This window comes from Erithacus rubecula, assembly GCF_903797595.1.
Source record: "Erithacus rubecula genome assembly, contig: scaffold_601_arrow_ctg1, whole genome shotgun sequence".
Classification (NCBI taxonomy): Eukaryota; Metazoa; Chordata; class Aves; order Passeriformes; family Muscicapidae; genus Erithacus; species Erithacus rubecula.
The window spans coordinates 17,104-35,548 of NW_027635737.1; the positions used below are offsets into that span (position 1 = coordinate 17,104).

The 18,445-nt window shown below is 51.9% G+C and overlaps 1 protein-coding gene across 1 annotated transcript in view; it reads right to left on the minus strand.

Annotated features, from left to right (window-relative positions):
- C3 (complement C3) overlaps positions 1 to 18,445 on the minus strand; it is a gene marked incomplete at its 5' end in the record, with an annotated part of 51,339 nt that overhangs the window by 10,848 nt on the left and 22,046 nt on the right. The window contains 12 exon segments of the mRNA XM_079332892.1: positions 68 to 155; positions 624 to 675; positions 804 to 954; positions 4,059 to 4,217; positions 5,500 to 5,663; positions 9,246 to 9,396; positions 9,472 to 9,567; positions 11,157 to 11,316; positions 11,399 to 11,474; positions 15,786 to 15,989; positions 16,069 to 16,155; positions 16,656 to 16,722. Of these exon segments, the coding sequence (XP_079189018.1) occupies positions 68 to 155; positions 624 to 675; positions 804 to 954; positions 4,059 to 4,217; positions 5,500 to 5,663; positions 9,246 to 9,396; positions 9,472 to 9,567; positions 11,157 to 11,316; positions 11,399 to 11,474; positions 15,786 to 15,989; positions 16,069 to 16,155; positions 16,656 to 16,722 (1,455 nt within the window).

Sequence of the window (18,445 nt, forward strand, 5' to 3'; positions counted from 1 at the left end):
TCGGTGTCCCCATGTCCCCTCCCAGTGTCCCCTGTCCCCTCCCGGTGTCCCCTGTCCCCTCACTGACCCTCCGCAGGTCCTGCACGTCCGGTGAGAATCCCGTGAGCATGGACACGTCCAGGATGGACATGGTGGCATCCACGCTGTCCAGGAACCTGAGGGGACAAGGCTGAGGCCACCCCCGTCTGTCCCCAACCCCCGCGGTGTCCCCAACCCCCGCAGTGTCCCCAACCCCCGCGGTGTCCCCAACCCCCGTCTGTCCCCAACCCCGTCTGTCCCCAACCCCCGCGGTGTCCCCAACCCCCACGGTGTCCCCAACCCCCATCTGTCACCAGTGTCCCCACTGCTCTTAATGTCCCCAGTGTCCCCAGTGTCCCCACTGTCCCCAGTGTCCCCACTGCTCTTAATGTCCCCAATGTTCCCAGTGTCCCCACTGTCCCCACTGCTCTTAATGTCCCCAGTGTCCCCAGTGTCCGCAATGTCCCCACTGCCCCTACTGTCCCCAATGTTCCCACTGTCCCCAGTGTCCCCAATGTCCCCAGTGTCCCCAATGTCCCCACTGCTTCCACTGTCCCCACTGCCCCCAGTGTCCCCACTGTCCCCAATGTCCCCACTGTCCCCACCTGGTGCAGATGTTGATCTTGACAGATCTGATGACATCCTCCTCTTCCTTGCCTGGGTGGGGACAACGAGGGGACACCAAAGGTGACACAGATGTCCCCAGGGGTCACGGGCAGTGGCTCTTGGGGACACAGTGGGGACAGTAGGGGCAGTGGGGACATTGGGGACAGCTGGGGACTCACCCGTGTTCACCTCCTCCACATCCACGCTCAGCTCGAACTTGTCACACTTGTCGTCCTTCTCGGGGACCTTGGCGTGGTACACGGTCACCACGGTCATTGTCCCCTTGCCCACGCCCTCGGCCTTCACCGTGAAATCCTCGTTGAGCTTGGTCTGAGGGGACAGGGGACGTTTGAGGGGACAGGGGACATCGGGAGGGGACAGGGGACATCCCCAGGAGGGACAGGGGATGTTGGGAGGGGACTTTGGGAGGGGACAGGGGACATTGGAAGGGGGCAGAGGACATCCCCAGGAGGGACAGAGACAGGCAGGACACAGAGGGGATGGCCGAGATTGAGGGGACAGGGGACATCAGGAGGGGACAGGGGACATTGGAAGGGGACAGAGGACATCCCCAGGAGGGACAGAGACAGGCAGGACACAGAGGGGTTGGCCGAGATTGAGGGGACAGGGGACATCAGGAGGGGACAGGGGACAGGGGACATCCCCAGGAGGGGACAGGGACAGGCAGGACACAGAGGGGATGGCAGAGATTGAGGGGACAGGGGACATTTGTGGGGACAGGGGACATCCCCAGGATGGACAGGGGACATTGAGAGGGGACAGAGAACATTGGAAGGGGACAGGGGACATTGGGAGGAACAGGGGACATTGAGAGGGGACAGGGGACATTGGGAGGGGACAGAGGACATCCCCAGGAGGGACAGGGGACATTGAGAGGGACAGGGGACATTGGAAGGGGACTGGAGAAATCCCCAGGAGGGACAGGGGACATTGAGAGAGGACAGGGGACATTGGGAGGGACAGGAGACATTGGAAGGGGACAGGGGACATCGGAATGGGACAGGGGACATCCCCAGGAGGGACAGGGGATGTTGGGAGGGGACAGGGGACATTGAGAGGGGACAGAGGACATTGGAAGGGGACAGGGGACATTGGGGGGGGACAGGGACAGGCAGGACACAGAGGGGGTGGCAGAGGTTGAGGGGACAGGGGACATCGGGAGGGGACAGGGGACATCGGGAGGGGACAGGGGACATTGGGAGGGGACAGGGGACGTTTGAGGGGCCAGGGGACATTGGGAGGGGACAGGGGACATCCCCAGGAGGGGACAGGGACAGGCAGGACACAGAGGGGGTGGCAGAGATTGAGGGGACAGGGGACATTGGGAGGGGACCTTGGGGACATCCCCAGGGGGGGACAGGGAGAGGTGCAGGGGACATAGTGGGGACATGGAAGGGACAGGGACAGGCAGGACACAGAGGGGGTGGCAGAGATTGAGGGGACAGGGACATCAAAGGACACGGAGGGGACACGGAGATCAGTAGGACAGGGAGGTGACAGGGACACTGCAGGTCACAGCAAGGAAGGGGACAAGGCCAGGCTGGGACATCCCAAGCCTTGTGAGGACACAGAGGTGACACGGAGGGGACATGGAGGGGACACGGAGGGGACAAGGACAATGGTGGCCATGGTGATGGGACGGGATTATCACAGGACATGAGCACACCCAGAGGTGACAGTGACAGTGACAGTGCCAGGTGACAGGAACAGTGACAGCGATAGTGACAGGGACAGGGACAGAGACAGGGACAGGGACAGGGACAGGGGCAGTGCCAGGTGACAATGACAGTGCCAAGTGACAGTGCCAGTGAGTGACAGTGCCAGTGCCAGGTGACAATGACAGTGACAGTGTCAATGACAGTTAAGGTGACAGTGACAGTGACACAATGACAATGACAATTCCAGGTGCCAGTGCCAGGTGCCAGTGCCAGTGCCAGGTGCCAGTGACAATGACAGTGACAGTGACAGTGACAATGACAGTGCCAGTGCCAGGTGACAATGACAGTTCCAGGTGACAATGACAGTGCCAGTGACAATGACAGTGACAGTGACAGTGAAGGTGACAATGACAGTGACAAGGACAGTACCAGTGCCAATGCCACTGCCAGGTGGCAGTGCCAGTGCCAGTGACAGTGCCAGTGAAGGTGACAATGACAGTGCCTGGTGGCAGTGAGGGTGCCAGGTGACAATGACAGTGACAGTGACAGTGACAGTGCCAGTGCCAGGTGACAATGACAATAACAATTACAGTGACAATGACAATGACAGTGAAAGTGACAGTGACAGTTCCAGATGACAGTGACAGTGCCAGGTGACAGTTCCAGGTGACAATGACAGTGAAGGTGACAGTGACAATGACAATGACAGTGACAGTGACAGTGACAGTGTCAATGACAATGAAGGTGTCAATGACAGTTCCAGGTGACAATGACAGTGCCAGTGTCAATGACAATGACAGTGCCAGTGACAGTGAAGGTGACAATGACAGTGACAACGACAATGACAGTGCCAGGTGGCAGTGAGGGTGCCAGGTGACAATGACAATGACAGTGACAGCGACAATGACAGTGAAGGTGACAATGACAGTGACAGTGACAGTCCCAGGCCAGTGACAGTTCCAGGTGACAGTGACAATGACAGTGATAGTTCCAGGTGACAGTGACAGTGACAGTGACAGTGACAGTGCCAATGCCACTGCCAGGTGACAGTGACAGTGACAGTGACAGTTCCAGGTGACAGTGACAGTGACAGTGACAGTGGCAGTGACAGTGACAGTTCCAGGTGACAGTGACAGTTCCAGGTGACAATGACAGTAACAGTGACAGTTCCAGGTGACAGTGACAGTTACAGTGACAGTGACAGTGGCAGTGGCAGTGACAGTTCCAGGTGACAGTGACAGTGACAGTGACAGTGACAATGACAGTGACAGTGACAGTTCCAGATGACAGTGGCAGTGACAGTGACAATGACAATGCAATGACAGTGACAGTTCCAGGTGACAGTGACAGTTCCAGTGGCAGTTACAGTGACAGTGACAGTGACAGTGACAATGACAGTGACAGTTCCAGATGACAGTGACAGTGACAGTGACAGTGACAGTTCCAGGTGACAGTGACAGTGACAGTGGCCGTTACAGTGACAGTGACAGTTCCAGGTGACAGTGACAGTGACAGTGACAATGCAATGACAATGGAGGTGACAAAGCCACTGCCAGGTGACAGTGACAGTTCCAGGTGACAGTGACAGTGACAGTTCCAGGTGACAGTGACAGTGACAGTGACAGTTCCAAGTGACGGTGACAGTGACAATGACAGTGACAGTGACAGTTCCAGATGACAGTGACAGTGACAGTGACAATGACAATGCAATGACAGTGACAGTTCCAGGTGACAGTGGCAGTGCCACCCCGGTACCTCGGTGGAGCGCGCCACCAGCGCGTTGCGGTTCTCGATCCGGTATTTGACGGGGCTGGCGCGGCGCGGCAGCAGCACCGACACGTCCAACTCCAGCTGCTGCTGCGCCTCCGCCGCCAGCTGGTACTGCGCCAGCGCTTGGAACACCAGGATGGTGGCCTGAGGGGACAGCAGTGTCACCAGGGCTTGGGGACACCACCTGTGTGTCCAGCTGGTACTATGCCAGCGCTTGGAACACCAAGATGGTGGCCTGAGGGGACAGCAGTGTCACCAGGGCTTGGGGACAACCGCTCTGTGTCCACCTGGTGCTGGGACAGAGCTTGGAACACCAGGATAGTGGCCTGAGGGGACAGCAGTGTCACCAGGGCTTGGGGACACCACCTGTGTGTCCAGCTGGTACTGTGCCAGCGCTTGGAACACCAGGATGGTGGCCTGAGGGGACAGAGGGGACAGCAGGGCTTGGGGACAACAGCTTTGTGTCCATCTAGGACCGGGACAGAGATTGGAACACCAGGATGGTGGCCTGAGGGGACAGAGGGGACAGCAGGGTGACCACAGCTTGAGGACACCAGCTCTGTGTCCATCTGGTGCTGGGACAGAGCCTGGAACACCAGGATGGTGGCCTGAGGGGACAGCAGTGTCACCAGGGCTTGGGGACACCACCTGTGTGTCCAGCTGGTACAGGGACCGAGCTTGGAACAGCAGGATGGTGGCCTGAGGGGACAATGGGGTTACCAGGGCTTGGGGACACTGGTGGAGAGTGCCCAAGGGCTCCTGGGTGGCCTGAGGGGTCAGCAGGGACAGCAGTGTCACCACAGTTTGGGGACACTGGTGAAGAGCCTACAAGTCCTCCTGGGTGGCGTGAGGGGACATCAGGGTGACCAGGGTTTGGGGACACCAGCTCTGTGTCCATCTGGTGCTGGGACAGAGATTGGAACAGCAGGATGGTGGCCTGAGGGGACAGTGGGGACACTTGGGGGCACCATGACTTGGGGACACTGGTGGGGAGTCCCCAAGGGCTCTGGGTGGCCTGAGGTGACAATAGGGGGCCACCAGAGCTTGGGGACACTGGTGGACAGTCCCCAAGGACTCTGGGTGGCTTGAGGTGACACTGGTGTCACCAGAGCTTGGGGACACTGGTGGAGAGTCCCCAAGGACTCTGGGTGACCTGAGGGGACACTTGGGGTCACCATGGCTTGGGGACATTGGGTGGAGAGTCCCCAAGGACTCTGGGTGGCCTGAGGTGACAATAGGGGGCCACCAGAGCTTGGGGACACTCCTGGAGAACCCCCAGACCCTCCTCAGCGGTGGCCTCAAAGCGACACCTACATCACCACAACTTGGCCACATCTACTGTCCCCCCCCCCCCAAAAAAACACCACCTGGGTGACCTTTGACCTCCTTTCAACCCCCCCAAAAATCCACAGAGCCCCGCCCCCACCTGGGTGGAGCCGTAGCCGCCCCCGTAGTAATTCTGCTGCGCGAGCCACCGGACCACCGGCCCGGTCAGCTCCGACTTCTTCATCTGCAGCAGGGCCAGCAGCGCGTAGGACGTGCCCTCGATGTTGTAGGTGCGGGCGTTGCGCTCCTCCCAGCTGCTGCCACCTGTGGGGACATCGGGGACAACTCTTCTCAACCCCCAGTTTCAAACCTAAGGTGAGGTGTCGCCTTGGAGAAGCCAAAATTGCGTTATCTGAGCACGAATTCCAGCCCTGGGTGAGGGTTTAGCCCTGGAGAACTTCAGGAGAAGCCAAAATCACCTCTTCTTACCTCAATTTCAACTCTTTCCACCTCAAGGTGAGGTGCCACCTTTGAGAACATCAGGAGAACCCAAAACCGTCTCTTCTTACCCCAATTTCAGCTCTTTCCACCTCAAGGTGAGGTGTCACCTTTGAGAACCTCAGGAGAACCCAAAATCACCTCTTCTTACCTCAATTTCAACTCTTTCCACCTCAAGTGAGGTGTCACCTTTGAGAACATCAGGAGGACCCAAAACGGTCTCTTCTCACCCCAATTCCAATCCTTTTAACACCAAGGTGAGGTGTCACCTTTGAGAACCCAAAACTGCCTTTCCTGACCACAAATTCCAACCCTGGGTGAGGGTTTAGCCCTGGAGAACTTCAGGAGAACCCAAAATCACCTCTTCTTACCTCAATTTCAACTCTTTCCACCTCAAGGTGTGGTGTCACCTTTGAGAACATCAGGAGAACCCAAAACCGTCTCTTCTTACCCCAATTTCAGCTCTTTCCACCTCAAGGTGAGGTGTCACCTTTGAGAACCTCAGTAGAACCCAAAATCACCTCTTCTTACCTCAATTTCAACTCTTTCCACCTCAAGGTGAGGTGTCACCTTTGAGAACATCAGGAGGACCCAAAACTGTCTCTTCTCACCCCAATTTCAACCCCAGGGTGAGGTGTCACCTTTGAGAACCTCAGGAGAACCCAAAATCACCTCTTCTTACCTCAATTTCAACTCTTTCCACCTCAAGGTGAGGTGTCACCTTTTAGAACATCAGGAGGACCCAAAACCGTCTCTTCTTACCCCAAATTCAGCTCTTTCTACCTCAAGGTGAGGTGTCACCTTTGAGAAACTCAGGAGAACCCAAAACCATCTCTTCTTACCTCAATTTCAACTCTTTCCACCTCAAGGTGAGGTGTCACCTTTTAGAACATCAGGAGGACCCAAAACCGTCTCTTCTTACCCCAAATTCAGCTCTTTCTACCTCAAGGTGAGGTGTCACCTTTGAGAAAGTCAGGAAGACCCAAAATCACCTATCCTGACCCCAAATTCCAATCCTAGATAAGGATTTGGTTCTGGAGAACTTCAGGAGGACCCAAAATCACCTCTTCTTACCCCAAATCCAACTATTTCCACCTCAAGGTGAGGTGTCACCTTTGAAAACCTCAGGAAGACCCAAAACCATCTCCCGTGACACCAAATTCCAATCCTGGGTGAGGGTTCAGCCTTGGAGAACTTCAGAAGAACCCAAAATCGTCTCTTCTTACCCCAATTTCAACTATTTCCACCTCAAGGTGAGGTGTCACCTTTGAGAACCCAAAACTGCCTTCTTCAACCCCAAATTGTAACCTAGGTGGGGATTCATTTCTGGACAACTTCAGGAGAACCCAAAATCGCCTCTTCTTACCCCAAATTCTGCTCTTTCCACCTCAAGGTGAGATGTCACCTTTGGGAACCTTAGGAGAACCCAAACCACCTCCTCTCACCCCAATTTCAACCCTTCCAAACCCAAGGTGAGGTGTCACCTTTGAGAACCTCAGGAGAACCCAAAACCACCTCACCTGACCCCAAATTCCAGCCCTGGGTGAGGATTCGGTTTTGGAGAACCTCAGGAGAACCCAAAACCACCTTTTCCGACCCCGAATTCCAAGCCTGGGTGAGGATTCAATTATGGACCCAAAAATCGCCTCTCCTGACCCCAAATTCCAACCCTAGATGAGGATTTGGTTCTGGAGAACCTCAGGAGAACCCAAAACTGCCTCCACTCACCCCAATTTCAAGCTTTTCAACCCCAAGGTGAGGTGTCACCTTTGGAGAACCTCATGAAGACCCAAACCCACCATTGGAGAACCTCACAAAGACCCAAAATCACCTATTTCCACCCAAATTTGACTCCACTCTTGAGGTGTTGAAGGTGTCACCTTTGGAGAACCTCATGAAGACCCAAACCCGCCTCTTTTCACCCAAATTCTGACCCCTCTGGAGCTTTCACCATTGGAGATCCTCACAAAGACCCAAAACCACCATTGGAGAACCTCACAAAGACCCAAAATCACCTATTTTCACCCCAAATTCGAACCCCTCTTGAGATATTGAAGGTGCCACCTTTGGAGAACCTCATGAAGACCCAAAATCACCCATTTCCACCCAAATTTGAACCCTTCTTGAGGTGTTGAAAGTGTCATCTTTGGAGAACCTCTTGAAGATCTAAAATCCTTTTTCCTGACCCATATTCTGACCTCTATTGAGGTGTCACTTTTGGAGAACCTCACAAAGACCCAAAATCACCTTTGAAGAACCTCACAAAGACCCAAAATCACCTATTTTCACCCCAAATTTGACCCCGCTCTTGAGATGTTGAAGGTGACACCTTTGGAGAACCTCATAAAGACCTAAAACTGCCTCTTTTCACCCAAATCCCTCTTGATCTTTCACCATTTGACAACCTCACGAAGACCCAAAACCAGCATTGGAGAACCTCACAAAGACCCAAAATCACCGATTTTCACCCAAATTCGAACCCCTCTTGAGGTGTTGAAGGTGTCACCTTTGGAGAACCTCACGAAAACCCCAAACCGCCTCTTTTCACCCAAATTCCGACCCCTCTTGATCTTTCCCCATTTGACAACCTCATGAAGACCCGAAACCACTTTTGGAGAACCTCATGATGACCCAAAATCACCTATTTTCACCCCAAATTTGACCCCACTCTTGAGGTGTTGAAGATGTCACCTTTGGAGAACCTCATGAAGACCTAAACCCGCTTCTTTTCACCCAAATTCTGACCCCTCTGGAGCTTTCACCATTGGAGATCCTCACAAAGACACAAAACCATCATTGGAGAACCTCACAAAGACCCAAAATCACCTATTTTCACCCCAAATTCAACCTCACTCTTGAGGTTTCACAGGTGTCACCTTTGGAGAACCTCACGAAAACCCCAAACCGCCTCTTTTCACCCAAATTCCAACCCCTCTTGATCTTTCCCCATTTGACAACCTCACGAAGACACGAAACCACCTTTGAAGAACCTCACAAAGACCCAAAATCATCTATTTTCACCCCAAATTTGACCCCACTCTTGAGATGTTGAAGATGTCACCTTTGGAGAACCTCATGAAGACCTAAAACCGCCTCTTTTCACCCAAATCCCTCTTGATCTTTCACCATTTGACAACCTCACGAAGACCCAAAACCACCTTTGGAGAACCTCATGATGACCCAAAATCACCGATTTTCACCCAAATTCGAACCCCTCTTGAGGTGTTGAAGGTGTCACCTTTGGAGAACCTCACGAAAACCCCAAACCGCCTCTTTTCACCCAAATTCCGACCCCTCTTGATCTTTCCCCTTTTGACAACCTCACAAAGACCCGAAACCACCTTTGGAGAACCTCATGAAGACCCAAAATCGCCTCTTTTCACCCAAATTCGACCCTTGAGCTGTCACCTTTGGAGAACTTCATGAGGACCTTCTCGCTCTTGAGTTTGCCGGCCAGGGCCAGCGCGTAGGACGCCAGGGCCACCGTGTAGGGCCGGGCCAGCTGCTCGTAGCGCCGGGCCAGGAATCCAGCGGCTTTTTCGACGCTCTCATCCAAGCTCTGGGATCAAAAATGGGAAATTTGGGATCTCAGGTGGCTTCCACGAGGGCGTGGCACCTCAGGGATGTCACTCACGTTGATGTGGTCCTTGCAGATGCTCTGTGCCTCCTTGAGGGCAATGAGGACGAAGGCGGTGAGGGACACCTCGGGCTCGGCGCCGTGGTAACCTCCCTGTGGGGAAAAATGGGAAAAAAGGTGGGGATGGGAAACTACAAGGAATCCCCCCCAAAAAAACATCCGAAGACCCGCCCAAAACACCCCAAAAAAACACTGAGAAACCACCCAGAAACCACCAAAAAACCACACAAATCCCTGCAAAATACTATCTGAGGAAACTCCAAGGAACAACCAAAAAAACCACCAAAAGACCACCCAAAAAACCACCCAGAAACCACCCAAAAAATGCTCAAATCGCTCCAAAATACTACCCAAGGAAACTCCAAGGAACAACTAAAAAACATCCAAAAACACCTAAAAAACACCCAAGAAAACTCCAAGGAACACCACAAAATAACACACAAAGACCCCCCCAAAACACCACAAAAAACCACCCAGAAACCACCCAGAAACCACCAAAAAACCACACAAATCCCTGCAAAATACTATCCATGGAAACTCCAAGGAACAACCAAAAAAACCACCCAAAGACCACCCAAAACACCCCAAAAAACCACCCAGAAACCACCCAAAAAATGCTCAAATCGCTCCAAAATACTACCCAAGGAAACTCCAAGGAACGCCCAAAAACCGCCCAAAAATCACCAAAAAACCACCAAAAAACCACCCAAGGAAACTCTAAGGAACACCCAAAAAACCCGCCCAAACACCCCCCAAAACTCCCCAAAAAACACCCAGAAACCACCCAAAACCACACAAAACTCACCAAAAAACTACCCAAGAAAACTCCAAGGAATACCCAAAAAACCCCACAAAACACCCAAAAAACACCCACAAAACACCCAAAAAACCCCAATGAAACATCCACAAAACACCCAAAATACACTCAAAAAACACCCACAAAACACCCCGAAAACACCCCGAAAACACCCAGAAAACACCCCCAAAACACCCACAAAACACCCACAAAACACTCAAAAGTCACCCACAAAACATCCAAAAATCACCCACAAAACACGCAAAAAACACCCAGAAAACACCCCAAAAACACCTACAAAGCACCCACAAAATACCTATAAAACATCCACAAAACACTCAAAAGCCACCCACAAAACACCCACAAAACACCCACAAAACCCAAAAAAAACCCCAAAAAACACCCATAAAACACCCAAAAAAACCCCACAAAGCACCCATAAAACACCCATAAAACACCAAAAAATCACCCACAAAACACCCAAAAAACACATTATAAAACATCCACAAAACACCCGAAAAGCACCCAAAAACACGCACAGAACACCCAAAAAACACCCACAAAACCCCCTTAAAACACCCAAAAAAACCAAAAAACCCCCCAAAACCCGCCCACCAAACACCCATAAAACACCCAAAAAACACCGACAAAATACCCAAAAAACATCCACAAAACACCCAAAAAACACCCAAAAAACACCCAAAAAACACCCAAAAAACACCCAAAAAACACCCAAAAAACACCCAAAAAACACCCAAAACCCACCCAAAAACCTCCAAACCTCCACCCCAAACCCCATAAACTCCCACCCTTCACCCCACCCCCACCCGAGAGGTCCCCCCCAACTCCGGCCACCAGCAGTGACAATGTCCAGGTGTCCCCTTACCACCATCTCCTTATGGATGACAGGTCCATCCTCCTGGAAGAGCCCGTCCGGTTTCTGCTTGTTGAGGATGAGCCACTTGATGGGGCCGCAGATCTCGCTGTGCTCGATGTCCGCCAGGTGCTTGGCCATGGCGAACACCTTGACCACGTAGGCGGTCAGCCTGGGGGGTGGACACAGCTGAGTGTTCTGTCACCCGGACAGCCGCTGGCGCTGTCACCGTCAGCTGGCAGAGGGAGCCTCACCAGGTGCTGGAGGCGCGGTTGGTGAAGGCGGCGTAGGAGCTGTCGGGTTTGCGGAAGGCCAGTTGTTGTGTGTAACCTGTGAGGAGATGGTTGGTCAATGGGAGGGGTGGTCAGTGGTGGACTCGGGACACCAAAACCTCCCAACCGTTGGTCAACACAAAGGGTGGCCAGTGGTGGACTCAGGACACCAACACCTTCCAACCGTTGGCCAACACAAGGGATGGCCACCAATGGCATTTAACCGTTGGCCAACACAATGGGTCGCTGGTGGTGAACTCAAGCCACCAACACCTTCCAACCGTTGGTGAACACAAGGGTTGGCCACCAATGGCGTCCAACTGTTGGTCAACTCAAGGGATGGCCATCAATGGTGTTCAACTGTTGGCCAAAACAAGGGGTGGCCACCAATGGCATCCAACTGTTGGTCAATGCAAGGGGTGGCCACCAATGGCATCCAACTGTTGGTCAATGCAAGGGGTGGCCACCAATGGTGTCCAACTGTTGGTCAACTCAAGGGATGGCCACCAATGGCATCCAAGTCTTGGTCAATTCAAGGGGTGGCCACCAATGGTGTCCAACTGTTGGTCAACTCAAGGGATGGCCACCAATGGCATCCAAGTCTTGGTCAACTCAAGGGGTGGCCACATATGGTGTCCAACTGTTGGTCAACACAAGGGAAGGCCAGTGGTGGACTCAAGCCACCAAAACCTCCCAACCGGTGGTCAACAGAAGGGGTGGCCAGTGGTGGACTCAAGCCACCAACACCTTTCAACCGTTGGTCAACTCGAGGGATGGCCACCAATGGCCAACACAATGGGTCGCCGGTGGTGAACTCAAGCCACCAACACCTTCCAACTGTTGGTGAACACAAGGGTTGGCTACCAATGGCGTCCAACTGTTGGTCAACACAAGGGGAAGCCACCAATGGCGTCCAACTGTTGGATAACTCAAGGGATGGCCATCAATGGTGTTCAACTGTTGGCCAACACAAGGGGTGGCCACCAATGGCATCCAACTGTTGGTCAATGCAAGGGGTGGCCACCAATGGCATCCAACTGTTGGTCAATGCAAGGGGTGGCCACCAATGGTGTGCAACTGTTGGTCAACTCAAGGGATGGCCACCAATGGCATCCAAGTGTTGGTCAATGCAAGGGGTGGCCACCAATGGTGTCCAACTGTTGGTCAACTCAAGGGATGGCCACCAATGGCATCCAAGTCTTGGTCAACTCAAGGGGTGGCCACATATGGTGTCCAACTGTTGGTCAACACAAGGGAAGGCCAGTGGTGGACTCAAGCCACCAAAACCTCCCAACCGGTGGTCAACAGAAGGGGTGGCCAGTGGTGGACTCAAGCCACCAACACCTTTCAACCGTTGGTCAACTCGAGGGATGGCCACCAATGGCCAACACAATGGGTCGCCAGTGGTGAACTCAAGCCACCAACACCTTCCAACTGTTGGTGAACACAAGGGTTGGCCACCAATGGCGTCCAACTGTTGGTCAACACAAGGGGAAGCCACCAATGGCGTCCAACTGTTGGATAACTCAAGGGATGGCCATCAATGGTGTTCAACTGTTGGTCAACGCAAGGGGTGGCCACCAACACCTTCCAACTGTTGGCCAACACAAGGGTTGGCCACCAATGGCATCCTACTGTTGGTCAACACAATGGGTGGCCACCAATGGCATCCAACTGTTGGTCAATGCAAGGGGTGGCCACCAATGGCATCCAACTGTTGGTCAATGCAAGGGGTAGCCACCAATGGTGTCCAACTGTTGGTCAACTCAAGGGATGGCCACCAATGGCATCCAAGTCTTGGTCAACTCAAGGGGTGGCCACCAATGGTGTCCAACTGTTGGTCAACTCAAGGGATGGCCACCAATGGCATCCAAGTCTTGGTCAACTCAAGGGGTGGCCACATATGGTGTCCAACTGTTGGTCAACACAAGGGAAGGCCAGTGGTGGACTCAAGCCACCAAAACCTCCCAACCGGTGGTCAACAGAAGGGGTGGCCAGTGGTGGACTCAAGCCACCAACACCTTTCAACCGTTGGTCAACTCGAGGGATGGCCACCAATGGCCAACACAATGGGTCGCCGGTGGTGAACTCAAGCCACCAACACCTTCCAACTGTTGGTGAACACAAGGGTTGGCCACCAATGGCGTCCAACTGTTGGTCAACACAAGGGGAAGCCACCAATGGCGTCCAACTGTTGGATAACTCAAGGGATGGCCATCAATGGTGTTCAACTGTTGGTCAACGCAAGGGGTGGCCACCAACACCTTCCAACTGTTGGCCAACACAAGGGTTGGCCACCAATGGCATCCTACTGTTGGTCAACACAATGGGTGGCCACCAATGGTGTCCAACTGTTGGTCAGCGCAAGAGGTGGCCACCAATGGTGCCCAACTCTTGGTCAATATAAAGGGGGACCACCAATGGCATCCAACTGTTGGTCAACTCAAGGGATGGCCATCAATGGTGTTCAACTGTTGGTCAACACAAGGGAAGGCCAGTGGTGGACTCAAGCCACCAAAACCTCCCAACCGTTGGTCAACACAAGGGGTAGCCACCAATGGCATCCAACTGTTGGACAACTCAAGGGATGGCCATCAATGGTGTTCAACTGTTGGCCAACACAAGGATTGGCCACCAACGGCATCCAACTGTTGGTCAACACAAGAGGTGACCACCAATGACGTCCAACTGTTGGTCAGCTCAAGGGGTAGCCACCAATGGTGTTCAACTGTTTGTCAACTCAAGGGGTGGCCACCAATGGCGTCCAAGTGTTGGTCAACTCAAGGGGTGGCCACCAATGGCGTACAACTGTTGGTCAGCGCAAGAGGTGGCCACCAATGGTGCCCAACTCTTGGTCAATATAAAGGGGGACCACCAATGGCGTCCAACTCTTGGTCAATGCAAGGGGTGGCCACCAATGGCGTCCAATTGTTGGTCAACTCAAGGGGTGGCCACCAATGGCCTCCAAGTGTTGGTCAACTCAAGGGGTGGCCACCAATGGCGTACAACTGTTGGTCAGCACAAGAGGTGGCCACCAATGGTGCCCAACTCTTGGTCAATATAAAGGGGGACCACCAATGGCGTCCAACTGTTGGTCAATGCAAGGGGTGGCCACCAATGGCATCCAAGTGTTGGTCAACTCAAGGGGTGGCCACCAATGGTGTTCAACCGTTGGTCAACACAAGGGGTGGCCAGTGGTGGACTCAAGCCACCAACACCTTCCAACCGTTGGTCAACTCGAGGGATGGCCACCAATGGCCAACACAATGGGTCGCTGGTGGTGAACTCAAGCCACCAACACCTTCCAACTGTTGGTGAGCAAAAGGGTTGGCCACCAATGGCGTCCAACTGTTGGTCAACACAAGGGGTTGCCACCAATGGCATCCAACTGTTGGCCAACACAAGGGTTGGCCACCAATGGTGTTCAACTGTTGGTCAACACAAGAGGTGGCCACCAATGGCGTCCAACTGTTGGTCAGCTCAAGGGATGGCCACCAATGGTGTTCAACTGTTGGTCAATGCAAGGGGTGGCCACCAATGGCATCCAACTGTTGGTCAACTCAAGGGATGGCCACCAGTGGCCTCCAAGTGTTGGTCAATGCAAGGGGTGGCCACCAATGGTGTTCAACTGTTGGCCAACACAAGGGGTGGCCACCAATGGTATCCAAGTGTTGGTCAATGCAAGGGGTGGCCACCAATGGCGTCCAAGTCTTGGTCACTCAAGGGGTGGCCACCAATGGCGTCCAACTGTTGGTCAATGCAAGGGGTGGCCACCAACGTCCTCCAATCGTTGGTCAAGGAGAGGGGTGGCCAGTGAGGACATTCCCACCACTTTTGGGGAACATTCCCATCACTTTTGGGGTCAATCCCAACCCTTTTGAGGACAACTCCACCACTTTTGGTGACAATCCCATCACTTTTGGAGACAATCTGTCCAATTTTGGAAATGCTCCCTTTTTTGAGAACAATCCCACTATTTTTGGTGACAATCCCATAACTTTTGAGGACAATCCCACCTCTTTTTGGGGACAATCCCACCACTTTTTGGGGACAATCCCTCCACTTTTGGGGACAATCCCTCAAATTTTGGGGACAATCCCACCACTTTTGAGGACAATCCCACCACTTTTGGAGACAATCCCTCCAATTTTGGAAATGCCCCCCTTTTTTGAGGACAATCCCACCTCTTTTTGGGGACAATCCATCACTTTTGGAGACAATCCCACCACTTTTGGAAATGCCCCCCTTTTTTGAGGACAATCCCTCCTCTTTTGAGGACAATCCCTTAACTTTTTGGAGACAATCCCACCCGCTTTTGGAAATGCCCCCTTTTTTGAGGACAACCCCACCCTTTTGAGGCCATTCCCACCTTTCTTGATCAGCTCGATGGCCCCGGCGCGCCGGTCCACGCCGAAGTTCTCCCACTGCACGGTGTTGTCCAGGTAGTGGACGGCGATGACCGTGGGGGTCATGGCGATCATGTTCTGCTCGCCGCAGCCCGACGGGGTCACGATCAGGTGCTTCAGCTTGGCCCCATCGATGGATTTCTCCACAATGATGGACACGGGGTTACCTGGACAGGTGGCACGCGTGTCACACACCTGGGGTGTCCCACTTAGGTTGTCCCCAGGTGACCCCTGCTGGGTGCTCACCTTGGATGCTGACTTTGGTCTCCGATTCCGTGTCGGGGACGATGTCCGAGAGATCCGCGGCTTTCACCCGCTCCTCCTGCACCCCGTCTGTGGGGTGGGGTGGATGTGGGTGACCCCAAATTCTCCCCGTGTCCCATCCCCCAAAATGTTCAATCCTGAAGTGACCCGGTATATGGCCAGGTTTTGTGGTGGGGTGTCTCTTGTCCCCCAAAATCCCAAAACCCAAAACTTGGGGGTACCTCCTTGATCCATCCAGATGTCCCAAAGCCACAGCGGGACCTCCCAGAACCCCGAAGATGTCCCAAATCCACAGTGGGGTGTCCCTTATCCCCCAAGATGCCCCAGACCCACAGTGGGATGTTTGTTGACCCCAAAGATGTCCCAGAGACCCAGCAGGATCTCTCTGGTCCCCAAAGATGTCCCAGACCCACAGTGGGGTGTCCCTTGTCCCCAAAGGTGTCCCAGACCCACAGTGGAGTGTCCCTTGTCCCCAAAGGTGTCCCAGACCCACAGTGGAGTGTCCTTTGTCCCCAAGGATGTCCTATACCCACATTGGGGTGTCCCTTGTCCCCAAAGGTGTCACTCACTGACTCCCTTGTTCTGTGGGTCCAGCTCCACGATCTTCACCGTCTTCTCCAGCCGCATCCCCTCGGGCTGCCGGGACAGAGTCCGGCACTGACCATGGGACTCAGCCAGGTCGTCCCCACCCCAACCCCTCCAGACTGGGAAAGACCCCCCAGTATGAACCAGCACCCCCAGTGACACGCTGGGACAACCCCAGGAGGCCCCGCTCGGCCGATTTTGGGTGACAGTCTTCACCCTGGGGTGAATCATGGAATGGACCAGGTTGGGAAAGAACTTTGAGGTCATTGGGTCTGAGTGGTGACCGACGCTGCCTTGTCACCCTGGTGGTGGCACCGAGTGTCCATCCAGTCCTAAACACCCCTGAACATTCCCGACCCCCCTTTTGTGAAGAACTTCTTCCTAATGATCCCATCCTGATCCCAGGCAGATGGTCAATGAAGAAATTGAATAAAAATATTCAATCGATGAAGAAATGAATAAAAATATTCAATCGATTAAGACATTGAATAAAAATATTATCAATAAGATAGCTGATTAAAATATTGAATCAATAAGGGTATCAAGTGCCATGGTCAGCCTGATCCCATCCAGATCATCAATGAAGTATTGAATCAAAATATTAAATCAATGAAAGTATTGAATAACAATATTAAATCAATGAGAGTGTTGAATAACAGTAAATCAATGAATATACTACCAAAAATATGAACTCAATAAAGTATAGAATCAAAATATGAATCATTAAGGGTATCAGGTCTCATGGTCAGCTGATCCCATCCAGATCATCAACCAAGATATTGAATAAAAACATTAATCAATGAAGACAGAATAGAAATATTAAATCCATAAGGGTATCAAGTGATGGTATAGCTTGATTCCCATCCAGATCATCATGAAGGTATGGATAAAAATATTAAATCAATGAAAGTATGAATAAAATTTTAAATCAATGAGATATCTACCAAAAATATTAACTCAATAAAGGTATAGAATCAAAATATTGAATCAATAAGGGTATCCGTCTCATGGTCAGCCTGATTCCTTCCAGATCATCAATGAAGGTATGGAATAAAAATATAAATCAATGAAAAGTATTGAAAAATTATTAAATTCAATGAAGTATCTTACCAAAAAATAACTCAATAAAGGTATAGAATCAAAATATTGAATCATTAAGGGTATCAATTCTCATGGTCAGCCTGATTCCATCCAGATCATCAATGAAGGTAGGAATAAAAATATTAAATCAATGAAAGTATTGAATAAAATTATTAAATCAATGAAGATATCTACCAAAAAATATTAACTCAATAAAGGTATAGAATCAAAATATTGAATCAATAAGGGTATCAGTCTCATGGTCAGCCTGATCTCAACAGATCATCAACCAAGATATGAATAAAAACATAAATCAATGAAGACAGAATAGAATATTAAATCAATAAGGGTATCAAGGATGGTATCAGCTGATCCCATCAGCTCATCAATGAAGGTATGGAATAAAAATATTAAACAATGAAAGTATTGAATAAAATTAAATCAATGAAGATATCTACCAAAATATTAACTCAATAAAGGTATAGAATCAAAATATTGAATCATTAAGGGTATCAATTCTCATGGTCAGCCTGATCTCAACCAGATCATCAACCAAGATATTGAATAAAAACATTAAATCAATGAACACAGAATATAAATATTAAATCAATAAGAGTATTGACCCGCATGACCACACTGGTCTCTGTCCATTGGGGACACCACCAAAGCAGGACACACCACGGGAAGGGAGGTG